Source organism: Triticum urartu, chromosome 1A, assembly GCF_056163025.1.
Source record: "Triticum urartu cultivar PI428250 chromosome 1A, HENAU_Tu73, whole genome shotgun sequence".
Lineage (NCBI taxonomy): Eukaryota > Viridiplantae > Streptophyta > Magnoliopsida > Poales > Poaceae > Triticum > Triticum urartu.
In genome coordinates, this window is record NC_141873.1 from 2488554 (window position 1) to 2503956 (window position 15403).

At 44.3% G+C, this 15403-nt stretch overlaps 1 protein-coding gene across 1 annotated transcript; it reads left to right on the forward strand.

The window, feature by feature from the left end:
• Nucleotides 1-2589: 2589 nt before the first annotated feature.
• Nucleotides 2590-4123, forward strand: LOC147988156 (F-box/kelch-repeat protein At1g23390-like). The gene has a single exon (XM_087541845.1). It carries the CDS (start codon nucleotides 2644-2646, stop codon nucleotides 3856-3858), a length of 1215 nt encoding a protein of 404 aa, XP_087397971.1. The 5' UTR covers nucleotides 2590-2643; the 3' UTR covers nucleotides 3859-4123.
• Nucleotides 4124-15403: the final 11280 nt, after the last annotated feature.

Genomic DNA, 15403 nt, shown 5'->3' on the forward strand with positions numbered 1-15403 from the left:
TCGAAAAGTTACATCCAAATTTAACTCGGGGAACCCCGTTAAACATTTTCAAAATCCTCAAAAACCTAATAGAAAAAAAGTTACGGGGCTTTTAAGATCTAGAGTGGAAAAAATTAAAAAATATTCAAACAGTGGGCAAACTGTGGTCAAACAATGGTCAAACTAATTATTCTAGAATATTAGTGTTACTAAATAATTATTTTAGTTATTTCAATTTTGGTCAAATCTGGTCAAACTGTGGTCAAACTGTGGTCAAACAATGGTCAAACTAATTATTCAAGAAATATTAGTGTTACTAAATAATTATTGTTTTTTAAAACAATAGTTTCAAACTCAAACAGTGAAATGTGTCACTTCATGCTCAAGCAAAATTCCTGAAGGTTAATAGGATTGACATCTTACTATTGTCAGGAAAACAACAAGTGCAGACTTGGAGCGAGGGAGAATAGAACCCGGAAGTTAAGCGTGCTCAGGCTGGGGGAGTGGGAGGATGGGTGACCGTTCGGGAAGTTAGATGATTTGGAATGATGAGGGGTGATTAGAGGATAAATTGAGAAGTGATGAGGGGTGGTGATTACAGACTAGAGGTTAAAATAATTCAGAAGTTTGAAAATAAAAAAAAATTCAAAAAAAAAATTTCAAAAAAAAATTTAAAAAAAAAATCATAAAATTTCCTTTAGTCCCGGTTGGTACACGTGGCCGCGCCCTTTAGTCCCGGTTCTGGATTGAACCGGGACTAAAGGGTCAGGGCATTAGTACCGACACTTTAGTCCCGGTTCAGGAACCGGGACTAAAGGCCCTTACGAACCGGGACTATAGACCCTTTTTCTACCAGTGTTGGACCAAGAGGTGATGGGAATAAATGAGAAATGGGAACCTTGCTTTCTTTTTAAGTACAGAAAATTAGAACAATGCATGTGCGTTACAATAGGATATAAAATTCTAGTAGCTTAGAATTCTACACATGATTTTATCTTATACTTTGATCAAAAGTTTGGAAAGTAAATTAAAGTAGAATTGGTTCAAAAGATAAGTAAATTAAGGTGATCAGTAATTAAGGAGGAAAGTTGGACGAAGAGGTAGTGGGAAGAAAGGTGAAACGGGAACCTTACGTTCTTTTTAAGTACTCTAGAGTCACTTATTTTGGAACGGACGGAGTAGTATATAAAGATATAGAGATTTTATACCACGTTAATCTTTTTTTGCAGGGTTCTCTAATAGGCTGGCGAACTACCAACAAGGATGGAGTGGACAACTAGACTGTTTTGGTGTTAGAGCATCTACAACCATGCGCGTCAAACCGGTCTTATATGCCCAGGCGGACGGACCAATCACCGAGCGATAAAAACACAAACCCACGCGGGCGCCTCAAACCTACCTCTAACGTTTGGGATGTCCGACGTCCCTGATATCCAGCCCAAATGTAGGGTGGATATGGAGAGGCCCGGGCGAGCCACGTCAGCCTGGTCCACCACCGACTCCATGCCATCCCAACAAAAAAAAACAATATGTCTCCTCTTCGAACCCTACCTCACTCCACTCTTCTCTCTCGCTCCGTCCCCTCTTCTCCCATCTTCGATTTCGATCGAATGCAATGATTCTGGCGAGATGTCGTGCTCCGGCAACCACTCAGGATCCGACCTCAACGTTGAGAAGGAACTGGCCCTTCGCATTGGGCTGGAGCGGTCCAAGGTGAACATGCATGGGGGCACATCCGGTGGCAGCACCCACGCCGGCGCAACGCGAATGCCCGAGCTGGGCCCTCGTGCACGTGCACAACTTTGTGAGGGTTGCGCAGTCCGCTCCGCCCCTGCGCCATCCCCTTCCGCCGCCAGCGGGTGCTCCGGACGGGCAGCGGTGGGTGCTAGTGACCGCCTCGCCGGCACGGACGCGCGCGGAACTCGCTGCGTGAGGTTGCGGGCAAGAGGAAGGGACGCAGCAGAGCAATCCGTGTGCCGCCCTCGCAGGTTGCCGGTAGTGGCTGGCGAGGACAAGCTGCTCCTCGCTTTGGTCTACCGCCGGTCACTGATGATGGCGGAGACGGATGCTCGCCGGCTACGGAGAAAAACGTGAAGGTGCCTCGGCTTGCCATTGAGCAGTGAGAGTGCGACTGGAAGGGCAAACGCCGGGCGAGGATGTGGTGAAGATGCTCCTCCTCAGTTTACTATTATCTTTTTTTGTTGTTTAAGTTTAAAACTTGTCCGGTGATGAACTATGGCGACATCTTGGATGATGTAAATAGGATTTCGGTGTCCGTTTGCCGCCAATTGCCATGTCCGTTGTTTGATCTACGTATAGTAGTTCACGTTGCATGTGTAGTATGTATACATAAGGGTGCTGGATATGAGGTTCGCGGATATGCGAGCCAAGATTTAAGGTCTGACCGGTACGGTCGCGAATGCATCCGGACACGTCCCCGGGTGTGTGGAGCGCTGGAATTGGTACTCGCGGCTGTAGATTTTATTTCAACCAAGGGTTAGGTGTGGGATGGTGAGGCTACCTGCCTGTCGTTTTTTTTTTGTGTGTGCTGGGTACCGCCTACTCTATTTAGCTAGCTAGCTCAGCGCCGGAATTAGAGGTAGAGCTATCTGGTTATTCATATAGTACCTTCACGGGGGTCGTGCTGGAGTTGGTGCTTGCATAATGGAAGTGAGCAATCTCCACACCGACCCGCCGGCGGTTGCTGCATTGTACCTTCACGGGGACGTGCTAGAGTTGGTGCTGGAGCGCTTGCCGGCGTCAGACTTGTCCGCCGCGGTAGCGGTCTCGCGCGAGTGGCTGCGTGCAGTCCGATCCGCCCTTCTCCGGCGCCCACGGCGGCTGCCGTGGCTTGTGGTCCACCTCCACGGCTGCCGTCGCCAGACCTTGGCGTATGATCCCCGCTCAGGCGTTTGGCTGACCACGCATTTGCACGCCCCGCGCCACGCCCTGCCGTTGAACCTACGCCTCGTGCGGAGCGCGCGGGGGGACCGTGTCTGCGCGCTTTCCTCGTCAGGCCTTGACATCGCCGGCGACCCTCTTGGAACTTCCGCGTGCATCTCCCTGAAGAGTCCCAGTGTGTGGCGTGTCGACCCGGTGTTGGCAGTGGTGGGCGACCGCATGGTCGCCCTCGGCGGCGCGTGTCAGCTTGCGCTTGCTGAGGGAGAGGTCGTGGCCGCAGCGGAGGTTCATGAAAGCGGAAATTGGATCACTTGTGATCCTCTGCCGTCGAAGCTCCGGGAGTCCGCCGCAGCAACCTGGCTCTCGGCGGCCGCGACAGATCAGAGAGTATACCTCACGGATAGAACCACCGGGTGGACGAGCTGGTTCGATCCATTGAAACGGCGGTGGGGTCCCACACGTTGCCTGAGACCAGACGCCAGCGTTTACACGTGGGGCGTCGCGCCTGGTCGTGCCGGCGCTGAGCGGCTGATGCTGTTCGGAGCGAAGCGCGACGGCGAGGAAGCAAACAGAGTCGTTGTCCAAGCATGGGAGGTGCATGGCGACGTTCTGGAGCTGTCCCCCGGCGCGGCGCACGACGCAATGCCGAGCGACATGTCGGAGCGGCTTTTCCCCCGAGACGAAGACGAGGACGACGAGGAGATGATGCGATCGATCGGGGTGTGCGGCAACGCCACAGGAGGATACGTGTACAATGCGGCCGAGCCTGCCAATGGCGCCGTGCTGTACGAGCTGACGGAGCGGCAGGCCGGGACCGTCGTGGAGCGGTGGGAGTGGGTGCCGTGCGCACCGTCGGTTCACGCCGAGTCACTGCACCGCGCAGTCCATGCGTGCTCGACGGTGGGATTGGACGAGCTGCAGCGGGGATGGGCAGCAGCAGGACAATCAGCAAGCAAAGCAAGTACGGACGCACACTAAATCAATATGGGTCTGTCCAGATCTTAGTCGATTGATGTCAGCATTTGTTTTTCTTTTACAATACCGCCCTCCATCTTTGTACTGTACTGGCCCGTTGCTTTTTCTTTTCCTTGTGTTGAGGTGGACTCGTCTCTCTCTACTTTTTTCTTCTTTTATTTTTTCGCTGGACTTGTCTCACATCTCGCTGCATAGTTTTTAAGGCTGGTTTGTCTATTTTTTGGTATGTTATCCTTACCATTACGTCTTTTAGTGAATTCCGATTTTTACCCCCTAATTTAGCATTTTTGACAATAACTACCCAATCTAACAAATTTTCATTCAGATTACCCCATTTAGTGACAATCTTGACTGTTTTTACCCCTTTTATTTTTTGAAAGCCTTCTTGCAAAGATCGTGTTTTACTCGAGAGTCGAGACTAAGTGCCCAAGCATACATTTCTATTAAAACCAAAATCACATCCTGTTTGTTAATAACTGGTAGTAATAATTTTAAGTTGACACACATCATTGGAGCCAAACTAAAAAACACATGTTCGACAATATCAGTGCAGATCTGTAAAATAGAATGTAATGTTTTTATTTGATGATTTCCCAAAGCGTAAAATAAATGCTTCCTCCGATGTTTTGCATCATGGAAGAAAACTAAAATATCATCTCATTAAACCTACAAAGCACAATACACAATGCAAGATTGAACGGTCTTGAGCGCACAAGATAATTGTTCATCTTTCCGACGATGTGGTGCACACATACACTTGACAGCCATGAGAAAAAAAAACTAGATGCGGCTAAACCAAGTGACCTGTTCGGACATTGGAAAAAAAAACTAGATGCCGCCAAACCAAGTGACCAGTTCGGACATTGGCAAAAAATGCCAAGAGGAATCCGATGGCAGGGAGTTAGCTGGCAGATCGCTCTCAAAAGAATTACTGGGGTAAGAACTAGCAAAAGTTTTGCTAAATGGGGTAATCAGGATGAAAATTATTAAATGGGGTAATTAGTGTCAAAAATGTTAAAATAAGGGGTAAAAACTGGAATTCACTCTTTTTTTAGAGGAATTCCTTACCATCGCGCCCACGGTAGAGGAGTTGTCGACGTGCCGTCCTCTTCGGCGTCCTCAGCGCCGCTTGCGACATAGGAATGGAACCAGGATGCCAACGTCCACGGCCTTCGCACAGTAACCACTCCACCGCAACCAACTTGATGTGTTTATATCCAAAAATTAGAGCTATTAGACCCGTGTTCCATTCCTAGTATGAATTATTTTACAGAAGGAAACGTAAACTTAAAAAAGAATTCATCAATTTTTTAAAAGATAATTTATTAAAAAAACGAATTCATGAAATTAAAAGAGTTCACCATATTGTATTTGAAAAAGTTCATCGATTTTGATAAAAAAGTTCATGAATTTGAACAAAGTTCACATAATTTTGAAAAAAGATCATGGATTTGAAAAAAGTTCATGATTCTGAAAAAAATTCATGGATTTAAAAAAAGGTTCATCGATTTTCATAAAAAAAGTGCAGGAATTTGAACAAAGTCCACCGAATTTTAAGAATGGTCATGGATTGTAAAAAAGTTCATTGATTTTGCTAAAAAACTTTCTCTAATTTAAATAAAGTTCACCAATTTTGAAAAAAATCACGTATTTGAAACAAATTCATCGATTTTGATAAAAAAAATCATGAATTTGAACAAAATGCCCCAAATTTTGAAAAAAGATCATGGATTTCAAAATAGTTCGTTGATTTTGATAAAAAAAGTTAGTATGTTAAAGAACGTTCACCGAATTTTGGAAAAAAAATCACCAATTTTGGAAGAAAAATGCTTAGTGAATTTTTGAAAAAATTTCATCAATTCTGCCAAATAAGTTCGGACATTTTGAAATAGAAAATGGAAAGAAGAAAAAAAAAGGAAACAGGAAAGAAAAGAAAAACTGAAAATAAGAAAAGGCTAAAAGAAGAAATTTGATATACAGAATCACGTCAAGTTGGTTGTCTAATATGGTTAGCCGAGCTAAGAATGAACTAGATGTCGCGGGATCGCATCTGGAATCACACAGGATCGTCTTTTTAGTTTAAAACCAGGAAAAACTAAGGTAAATGGGCCGTCGCACAGCGCAGGGGGGTGTGCGCCCGTTTGCACCGATGCCGTTATCCGGCGCAACAGGCGCCAAATAGGATTTGGCGTCGTCGATGCCTTCCCCGACTACTATATGTCATCCACATGGGCTGTTCGAATCTAGGCCCATTAACTCCCCCACCCGAGTCATCGTCGGCAGGGGCGGACGCACGTTGTGACGAGCGGGGGCCCAGGACCCCACTCAATTTCCTGTCGCCCCGGTATAAACACCCGATCCAGCCAGCAGGCCCCCGGTCACGCAAGAGCTGGTGCCCCCACTCCCCATCGGCCCTTCTCCGTAAAGCCCATAAAAAAGCAAACCAAATCGAGAAAAATGAAGAGATGCGTGTCCTTCAACAAAGTGATGAACACGAGGAGAAATTGGCTACTGCTTGCCTCTTCGACTCTCGGAGATCAATCAATTAATGAATAGGCTAATAGCTAGAAAATCGATTAAACCAAGAAGTGAACCGTCAGCCACCACGCACTGCCACTTTGAGGATTGGTCGATCGTGGCTCTGCGGCTGCCCACTCGCCTGCCGGCTGATGCCCGCCCTGCCGCCGGCCGCCGCGGCGCGAGCGCTGGTCTACGTAGGTCCGGTCTGCAGCCAAGCTTTATTAATCTCAATCTCATCCCAACTCCGAAACTGCCATAGGCAAACAGAAACACAGGTACTTCTCGATTTGGTTTGCCTGGATCTCTCCGGTCCTTATTTTTTATTTGATTTCTTTGTGTTTTCTGTCAAACCAAGTGAAAATATGCAATCCGTACTAGTACTCTATCAGGCATGTACTGTTGGTTCTAACCATAAATTATAGGATTAGTGTGGCACACTACCGGTAGCTTAACTTGTAGTACCATTCTGGAATTTTCTATGCAATTCAATCCGGCAAACCATTCTATTACTCTCACTTGTCTGCTGGCTTGATAGTCTGCTACTACTAGGATGCTTTCTCTCGGAATTTTTACAGTTAGAAAGAAAGGGACGACACCATCACCACCAACAGGTCTGCTTTGAGCCCAACTGATTTACTTTGCCATTTTGACAAGGAAATGTTGCTGAAATTAGCCAAGATTTATCCTGATGATTTTTAATCACAAAAATATGGTGACTCTTGAACACGAACTTGGTCTCTGCATAGATAATATACTCCATGATACAATGTTTTCTAGCTTTGGACAAAATAGGTGATTTGGCTAAACCGACGGTGGATACAAGGAAGCATCTCTCCTATCATTGGTATATTGGCTTTTGAAGCTAGCGTTGACTCTCCCTGTAACCAGTGCCAATGTTGACAGATGTTTTTCAGTTATGAAGATTGTGAAGGGTGCTTTGGGTAACAAAATTGGTGATGATTATTTGAGCCATAGCCTAATTTGCTTCGTGGAAAATGGACTGCTGGACGAAATTGCTTATAAAGTGATTCTTGATCGTTTCCATAAGATTAAAGATCGTCGTGGGAGAAATGTATTGTAATGATCCTATACCTTACACCTCTTGTGTGTTTACCATTTCCATTAGAATTTTAAATTGCTAATACTAATATGTGTTTTTTCTTTTCAGAACACAGTATTTATGTTAGAGATGAATATTCTTTTGCAAAATATGAACTATTTGGATTTAAAGTCTTTTTGTAAGGTATGTTCACTTTATTGATAACTTGTTGTGTTATGATTGGATGAAGTATCTCTTTTTAGAACTTGAATGAAATATCTTATGACTTGCAAGAAAATGTCTATATATAGGACATATAGACGTTTATATAAGCCTATGTGTAAAAATTATCGAGAGTTTTGTATAGCTGGGTGCCCCCGGTCAGTTTTTATCCTGGGTCCGCCCCTGATCTTCGGGTCCTTTCGGTTGTTCTGCAGGCTATTTTTTTGGCGAAAGGATTTCCCTGCGCAGCGGAGCGTCTTCTCCCCAGACCATTTCTGACTTTCTATTGATTATATCTTTCTCTCCACCTTCTGCAACCTCAACGTCTTTTTCCTTTCCCATGCTGCTTTATTTCCTCTGGCACCTCCGCTCCCTCGGTCCCTCCTACATCCCGTGTTGTTCCTCTTCCATAGTTCCACCAGGATGAACCGCCACATGCCAACTCACAACTCTCTCATGTGGACGCTAGCTCCCTAGTGCGATTCACTACTCGTTCGGATCAGCTAACATGCTCATTTCCCCTCTCTACTTGCACTTCCTTGAACAACTCAATGCATGGATATGCATCTCTTTCCAGGTGTCACCCTCCTCTCTTTTTGCATCCATTATTATCCAAGTTTCTATCAAATACATGTGTATATTATATATGCATTGTAAGGAGCCTGATATGGATTGCTCACAATCGAAGTGGCTACAAGTATTGGTCGAGGGAAATTGTCTCTGGTACAAGAACTAGGGTTACAAGAATGGGGAAGCGAGAGTAGGTAGCCGCCGGTGCCGTTTCTGCTTGATCCACTGGATGCCACACTCGCTGTTGTGGCTGCCTCAAGTAGTTGGTAGGACGGGCTGGAGTCACAGCGTCCACGTCGGCACAATGATGCGCTGGTTGGGCCGCCTGTTCGTCGTGGGCCATGGGCCTGGTCGCGAGCTGGTCGAGCCACCCGTGCTTGGGTCTTCATTGTCAGCGCGCCCGTTGGATGCGGCTGGTGTAGGGGCGATGACATGCATGAATGACTCATAATCAAAGTTCTTTCCATCACATGCAGTGTGTTGCTATGCATCCATTGATAATATGTCACTAGTAGGAAAAGGGCCTAATGTGAAGCACATTAGTCTCGGTTTGTAACAGAACCGGCACTAATATGACCATTAGTGCCGGTTCCAACGTCTAGGCGGCTGGAGCTCATTAGTATCGGCTCATGGCGAACCTTTAGTACCGATTCGTGCCACGAACCGGTACTAAAGAGGCCGTGGCAGGCTAGGGCCCCACCAGCACCTTTAGTACTGGTTCCACTAGTAGAAAAGGGGGCAATGGTCCAGGCCGGGTCAGCCCATTAGTCCCGGTTCAGTCTAGAACCGGGACCAATGGGGGCATTGGACCCGGTTCGTGAGCCCAGGGGGCTGGCCGGGCCACGTGGGCCATTGGTCCCGGTTCGTCTAGACCTTTTGGTCCCGGTTGGTGGGACGAACCGGGACCAATGGGCCTGGCTCCTGGCCCACCACCATTGGTCCCGGTTGGTGGCCTGAACCGGGACCAAAGGCCACCCTTTAGTCCCGGTTCATGCCACAAACCGGGACCAATGAGGTGCCTATATATACCCTCGCCCGCGAGCAGAGCACTCCGGTGCTCTGTTTTTCTCAGGCCGGCGAGGGGAGGGGTTTGTGGTGCTCTAGCTCACCTCCTATGCACATGAGGTGTTCGATGAAATGCCCGAGCCACAGTAGTTAAGCTCAAAGCTCCATTTTCCTCGAGATTTGTCTAGATTTAGCGGTCCGTCACGCCCCACCCCCGTCTTCACCGCCGTCGATCATCCGCGCCGATCTCATCAACGACACCACCGTGGTGAGCCTCTTGTTCTTATCTTCTTTCTGAAAGGAAAATATTGTTACTTGTATGTTTAGATAGATACTTGTATAATTTTCTTACTTTTATTGTTGCATCTTATGTAGTGCGATGGTTTTGGTATCCGCCCCCGTCGGCCCTCGTCCTGTCTATGATTCGAATGTGGTATATATATTAATCTTTATAACTATTGGTTCATTTATTGTTTATGAAAATTATGCGGACCAACTTGACATAGATTTTATTTATCTAGGATGTATGTGAACCGGAAATTCCAACCGACCCTATTGTCGAGAGGTTAAATTTAGTTGAAGAAGAAAACAATTTCTTGAAGGAAAAAATAAAAAAAATTGAGGAGGAGAAGATGATATTGGAGTTGCATGTTGCGGATGTCGTCGATGATCACAAGATCAAGATGGATGCAATGCACTTGAAGATTAGAAAGATTAGAAAATATGCCATTCATACCGAGGCTTGGTATCATTATGCCGTTGGATCAATTGTTACCTTGGTTGCGATTATGATCACCTTTGTTTTCGCATTTAAATGTTTTACATAGTTTCAATGTATGGTTTAATTAATTAGATGCTCTGGAGAGCTATATGTTGTTAGATGAGAACTATGTATGTACTTTGGTTTTAATGTGATGATGAACTTCTATTAATTTGGACACTTAATTATATATAATGCACGCAGATGAACCGGCAATGGATGTACGGTGACAGACACACCTCCGAGTACATTAAGGGCGTGCATGAGTTTCTCGATGCGGCTGAGGAAAACAAGCAGAATGGTTTTATGTGTTGTCCATGCCCTGATTGTGGGAATACGAAGTCTTACTCTGACCGAAAAATCCTTCACACCCACCTGCTTTACAAGGGTTTCATGCCACACTATAATGTTTGGACGAGGCACGGAGAAATAGGGGTTATGATGGAAGACGACGAAGAAGAAGAGTACGATGACAACTACGTGCCCCCTAAATACCGTGATGCTGCAACAGGGGGAGCTGGTGAAGATCAAGAGGAACCAGACGATGTGCCCAATGATGCTGCAACGGGTGAAGCTACTGAAGATCAAGAGGAACCAGACGATCTCCGCCGGGTCATTGTCGATGCAAGGACGCAATGTGAAAGTCAAAAGGAGAAGCTGAAGTTCGATCGCATGTTAGAGGATCACAAAAAAGGGTTGTACCCCAATTGCGAAGATCGCAACACAAAGCTCGGTACTGTACTGGAATTGCTGCAGTGGAAGGCAGAGAATGTTGTGCCTGACAAAGGCATCATATACAACTCTTCTTTAAGAGATCCATTAAGGAATGTAGTTTTGACATCCATTTCCCAGATTTCATAAAATGTGGTAATTTGCTAACATGATTCGGACAAACTTAAGCATTGCTACGAGTGAGAAAATCTCATCCTAGTCAACACCATGAACTTTGTTAAAAACCTTTTTCGACAAGTCTAGCTTTGTAGATAGTAACACTACTATCAGCGTCCGTCTTCCTCTTGAAGATCCATTTATTTTCTATGGCTTGCCGATCAATGGGCAAGTCAACCAAAGTCCACATTTTGTTCTCATACATGGATCCCATCTCAGATTTCATGGCCTCAAGCCATTTTGCGGAATCTGGGCTCATCATCGCTTCCTCATAGTTCGTACGTTCATCATGGTCAAGTAACATGACCTCCAGAACAGGATTACCGTACCAATAAGTGGTATTCATCAAGGTATTCTCTGCAAGTACTGAAATAAGTGGTAACAGATAGTTTTGTGACAAGATAAATTGTAACGAGCAACAAGTAACAAAAGTAAATAAAGTGTAGCAAGGTGGCCCAATCCTTTTTGTAGCAAAGGACAAGCCAGAACAAACTCTTATAATAGGAAAAACGCTCCCGAGGACACATGGGAATATCGTCAAGCTAGTTTTCATCACGTTCATATGATTCGCGTTTAGTACTTTGATAATTTGATATGTGGGTGGACCGGTGCTTGGGTGCTGTTCTTACTTGAACAAGCATCCCACTTATGATTAACTTCTATTGCAAGCATCCGCAACTACAACAAAAGTTTTAAGGTAAACCTAAGCATAGCATGAAACATATGGATCCAAATCAGCCCCTTACGAAGCAACACATAAACTAGGGTTTAAGCTTCTGTCACTCTAGCAACCCATCATCTACTTATTACTTCCCAATGCCTTCCTCTAGGCCCAAATAATGGTGAAGTGTTATGTAATCGACGTTCACATAACACCACTAGAGGCTAGACAACATACACCTTATCAAAATATCAAACGAATACCAAATTCACATGACTACTAATAGCAAGACTTCTCCCTTGTCCTCAGGAACAAACATAACTACTCACAAAGCATATTCATGTTCATAATCAGAGGGGTAATAATATGCATATAGGATCTGAACATATGATCTTCCACCAAATAAACCAACTAGCATCAACTACAAGGAGTAATCAACACTACTAGCAACCTACTAGCACCAATCCCGGACATTGGGACAAGAATTGGATACAAGAGATGAACTAGGGTTTGGAAATGAGATGGTGCTGGTGAAGATGTTGATGGAGATTGCCCTCTCCCGATGAGAGGAGCGTTGGTGATGATGATGGCGATGATTTCCCCCTCCCGGAGGGAAGTATCCCCGGCAGAACAGCTCTGCCGGAGCTCTAGATTGGTTCCGCCAAGGTTCCGCCTCGTGGCGGCGGAGTTTCGTCCCGAAAAGTTCCCTCTTATTTTTTTCTCATCGAAATACTTCATATAGGAGAAGATGGACGTAGGAGACCCACCAGGGGGCCCACGAGGTAGGGGGCGTGCCCCCCCACCCTCATGAGCAGGGTGTGGGCCCCCTGGACTTCATATTTGGCGAGGATTTTTCTTTATTTCTTTTAAGATATTCCGTGGAGTTTCAGGACTTTTGGAGTTGCGCAGAATAGGTCTCTAATATTTGCTCCTTTTTCAGCCCAGAATTCCAGCTGCCGGCATTCTCCCTCCTTATGTAAACCTTGTAAAATAAGAGAGAATAGCCATAAGTATTGTGACATAAAGTGAAATAACAGCCATAATGCAATAAATATCGATATAAAAGCATGATGCAAAATTGACGTATCAACTCCCCAAGCTTACACCTCGCTTGTCCTCAAGCAAAAAGCCGATAACAATAAATATGTCCTCGTGTTTAGAGGTAGAGGCTTCGATAAAAATAAAATACGGACATGAAGGCATCATGATTATTCTCATAATAGCAACATATATAGATTTTGTCATATGATTACTTATGTTCAAGTGATGATCTATTCACAATGCAAAAGTATGAATCAGAAACCTTATTGGGCTCCAACAAATTACAATTTCAGTCATTGAAGCAATTGCAATTTATCATAACATCGGAAAGAGTCTATGACAGAGCTTAAAAGCAAGTCTACATACTCAACTATCATCTACTCCTTCATAATTGCTAACACTCACGCAATACTTGTGGTTATGAAGTTTTAATCGGACACAGAGAAAGATAAGGACTTATAGTTTTGCCCCACAACCTTTTACCTCAAGGGTAATGTCAACAATAATAATTCATGCTCCCCTACATCCAATTAGATATATATATATATCATGTTCTTTCCAACATGCTGAGCTTGCCAAAGGATAAAATGAAAAAGTAAAGGTGAAGATCACTGTGACTCTTGCATAAGGTAGAAGATAATAATAAAAGACAGGCCCTTCGCAGAGGGAATCAGAGGTTGCCATGCTCTTTTATGGTTGGATGCATAAAATCTCAATGCGAAAGAACGTCACTTTATGTTACCCCTTGTGATATGAACCTTTATTATGCAGTCTGTCGCTTTTATTACTTCCACATCACAAGATTGTATAAAGCTTATTTCTCCCACACCAATCAATCATACATATTTAGAGCAATTTATATTGCTTTGCACCAATGACAACTTACTTCAAGGATCTTATTCAATCCATAGGTAGTATGGTGGACTCTCATGGCAAAACTGGTTTAAGGATTTTGGAAGCACAAGTAGTATCTCTACTTAGTGCTGAGAATTTGGCTAGCATGAGGGGGAAAGGCAAGCTCAACAAGATAGAGGATCCATGACAACATACTTTATCTCAGATATAAGAAAGACATAACTCATTACGTTGTCTTCCTTGTCCAACATCAACCCTTTAGCATGTCATATTTTAATGAGTGCTCCCAATCATAAAAGATGTCAATGATAATATATCTATATGTGAAACCTATCTTTCCTTATTACTTCATATTAATTGCAACAATGAGCAAAGCTATGTCTGCCAACTCCCAACAACTTTTAATAATCATACTCTTTCTATGTGAAGTCATTACTCTCAATAAGATCAATATGAACTTTTTGTTTCTTTTTATTCTTTTTCTTCTTTTCTTTTATTCACCCAAGATCATGGCAAAATAATCAAGCCCTTGACTCAACACTAATCTTTATTATATAGCTCACGGACTCGATTACAAAGAGTGATCATAAAGCAAAACTCAAAACTAGATCATGCCATAAGCTTTATTCTACTAGATCAAGATACTACTAATAGGATCGAACTAAGAAAAGCGGTAAAGATAGGAGTTGTGATTGTGATACGATACCGGGGCACCTCCCCCAAGCTTGGCGGTTGCCAAGGGGAGTGCCCATACCCATGTGATTATGTCTCCTTTGTCGGTGAAGAAGGTGGTGGTGTTGTCGGCTTAGTTGATGACTTAGGCTTCTCCCTTAATTTGCGCTTGAGGACGGCATTTTGATCCCTCAGATCATCAATCTCCCACTCCAGGGTTAATATCTTTTTGCATAGGTCCTACTTATTTTCATGTCCCCTGGTTGAGGTAATGGGGCTTCATCTTCATCTGAGCTCGTCTCCTCCTTCCCCTTGGGTTCATAGTCCTCTTCTTCCTCCGTGGTCCAACCATCATGTTCCACATCTCCATAGACCTTGGGATTTGCTAAGTAATCATCCACATAGCTTTCTCCTTCCGAATCCTGGGAAGACATGTTGATCTAATCTGCAGCAGCACAGCTCAAAACAAAAACTGAGGATATTTGGGTGATACGGGAGTCAAAACCTTCGGGAGGTTACATAATGAATTTTTACCGACCAAAATATGTACCGTGCAAGAAAACGGAGTCCGGAAGGCACACGAGGTGCTCACAAGGTAGGGGGAGCGCCAGAGGGGTAGGGCGCGCCCACCACCCTCGTGGGGTCCTCGTTTCCTTCCCGGACTGCTACTTATTTTTCTATTTTTCTAAATATTCCAAAATGGAGAAATATTACCTTAAAAATTGTTTTGGAGTCGGTTTACTTACCGTACCACATACCCATTCCTTTTCGGAGTCTGAAACAGTCTGGAAAGTGTCCCTTATGTATTCCTCCGGGGTTACGGTTTCAATAACATTGGTTTCAACATTTATGGGATTACCTGAGATATAATGTTTGATTCTTTGACCGTTTACCACCTTCGGATTTGTGCCTTCGAAGTTGTTGATTTTTATAGCACCGGAACGATAGACCTATTCGATAACATAGGGGCCTTCCCATTTAGAGAGAAGTTTTCCTGCAAAAAATCTTAAGCGAGAGTTGTATAGCAATACATAATCACCTACATTAAACTCACACTTTTGTATCCTTTTGTCATGCCATCTTTTAACTTTTTCTTTAAACAACTTGGCATTTTCATATGCTTGGGTTCTCCATTCATCAAGTGAGCTAATATCAAATAACCTCTTTTCACCGGCAAGTTTGAAATCATAGTTAAGCTCTTTAATAGCCCAATATGCCTTATGTTCTAGTTCGAGAGGTAAGTGACATGCTTTTCCATAAACCATTTTATATGGAGACATACCCATAGGATTTTTGTATGCAGTTCTATAAGCCC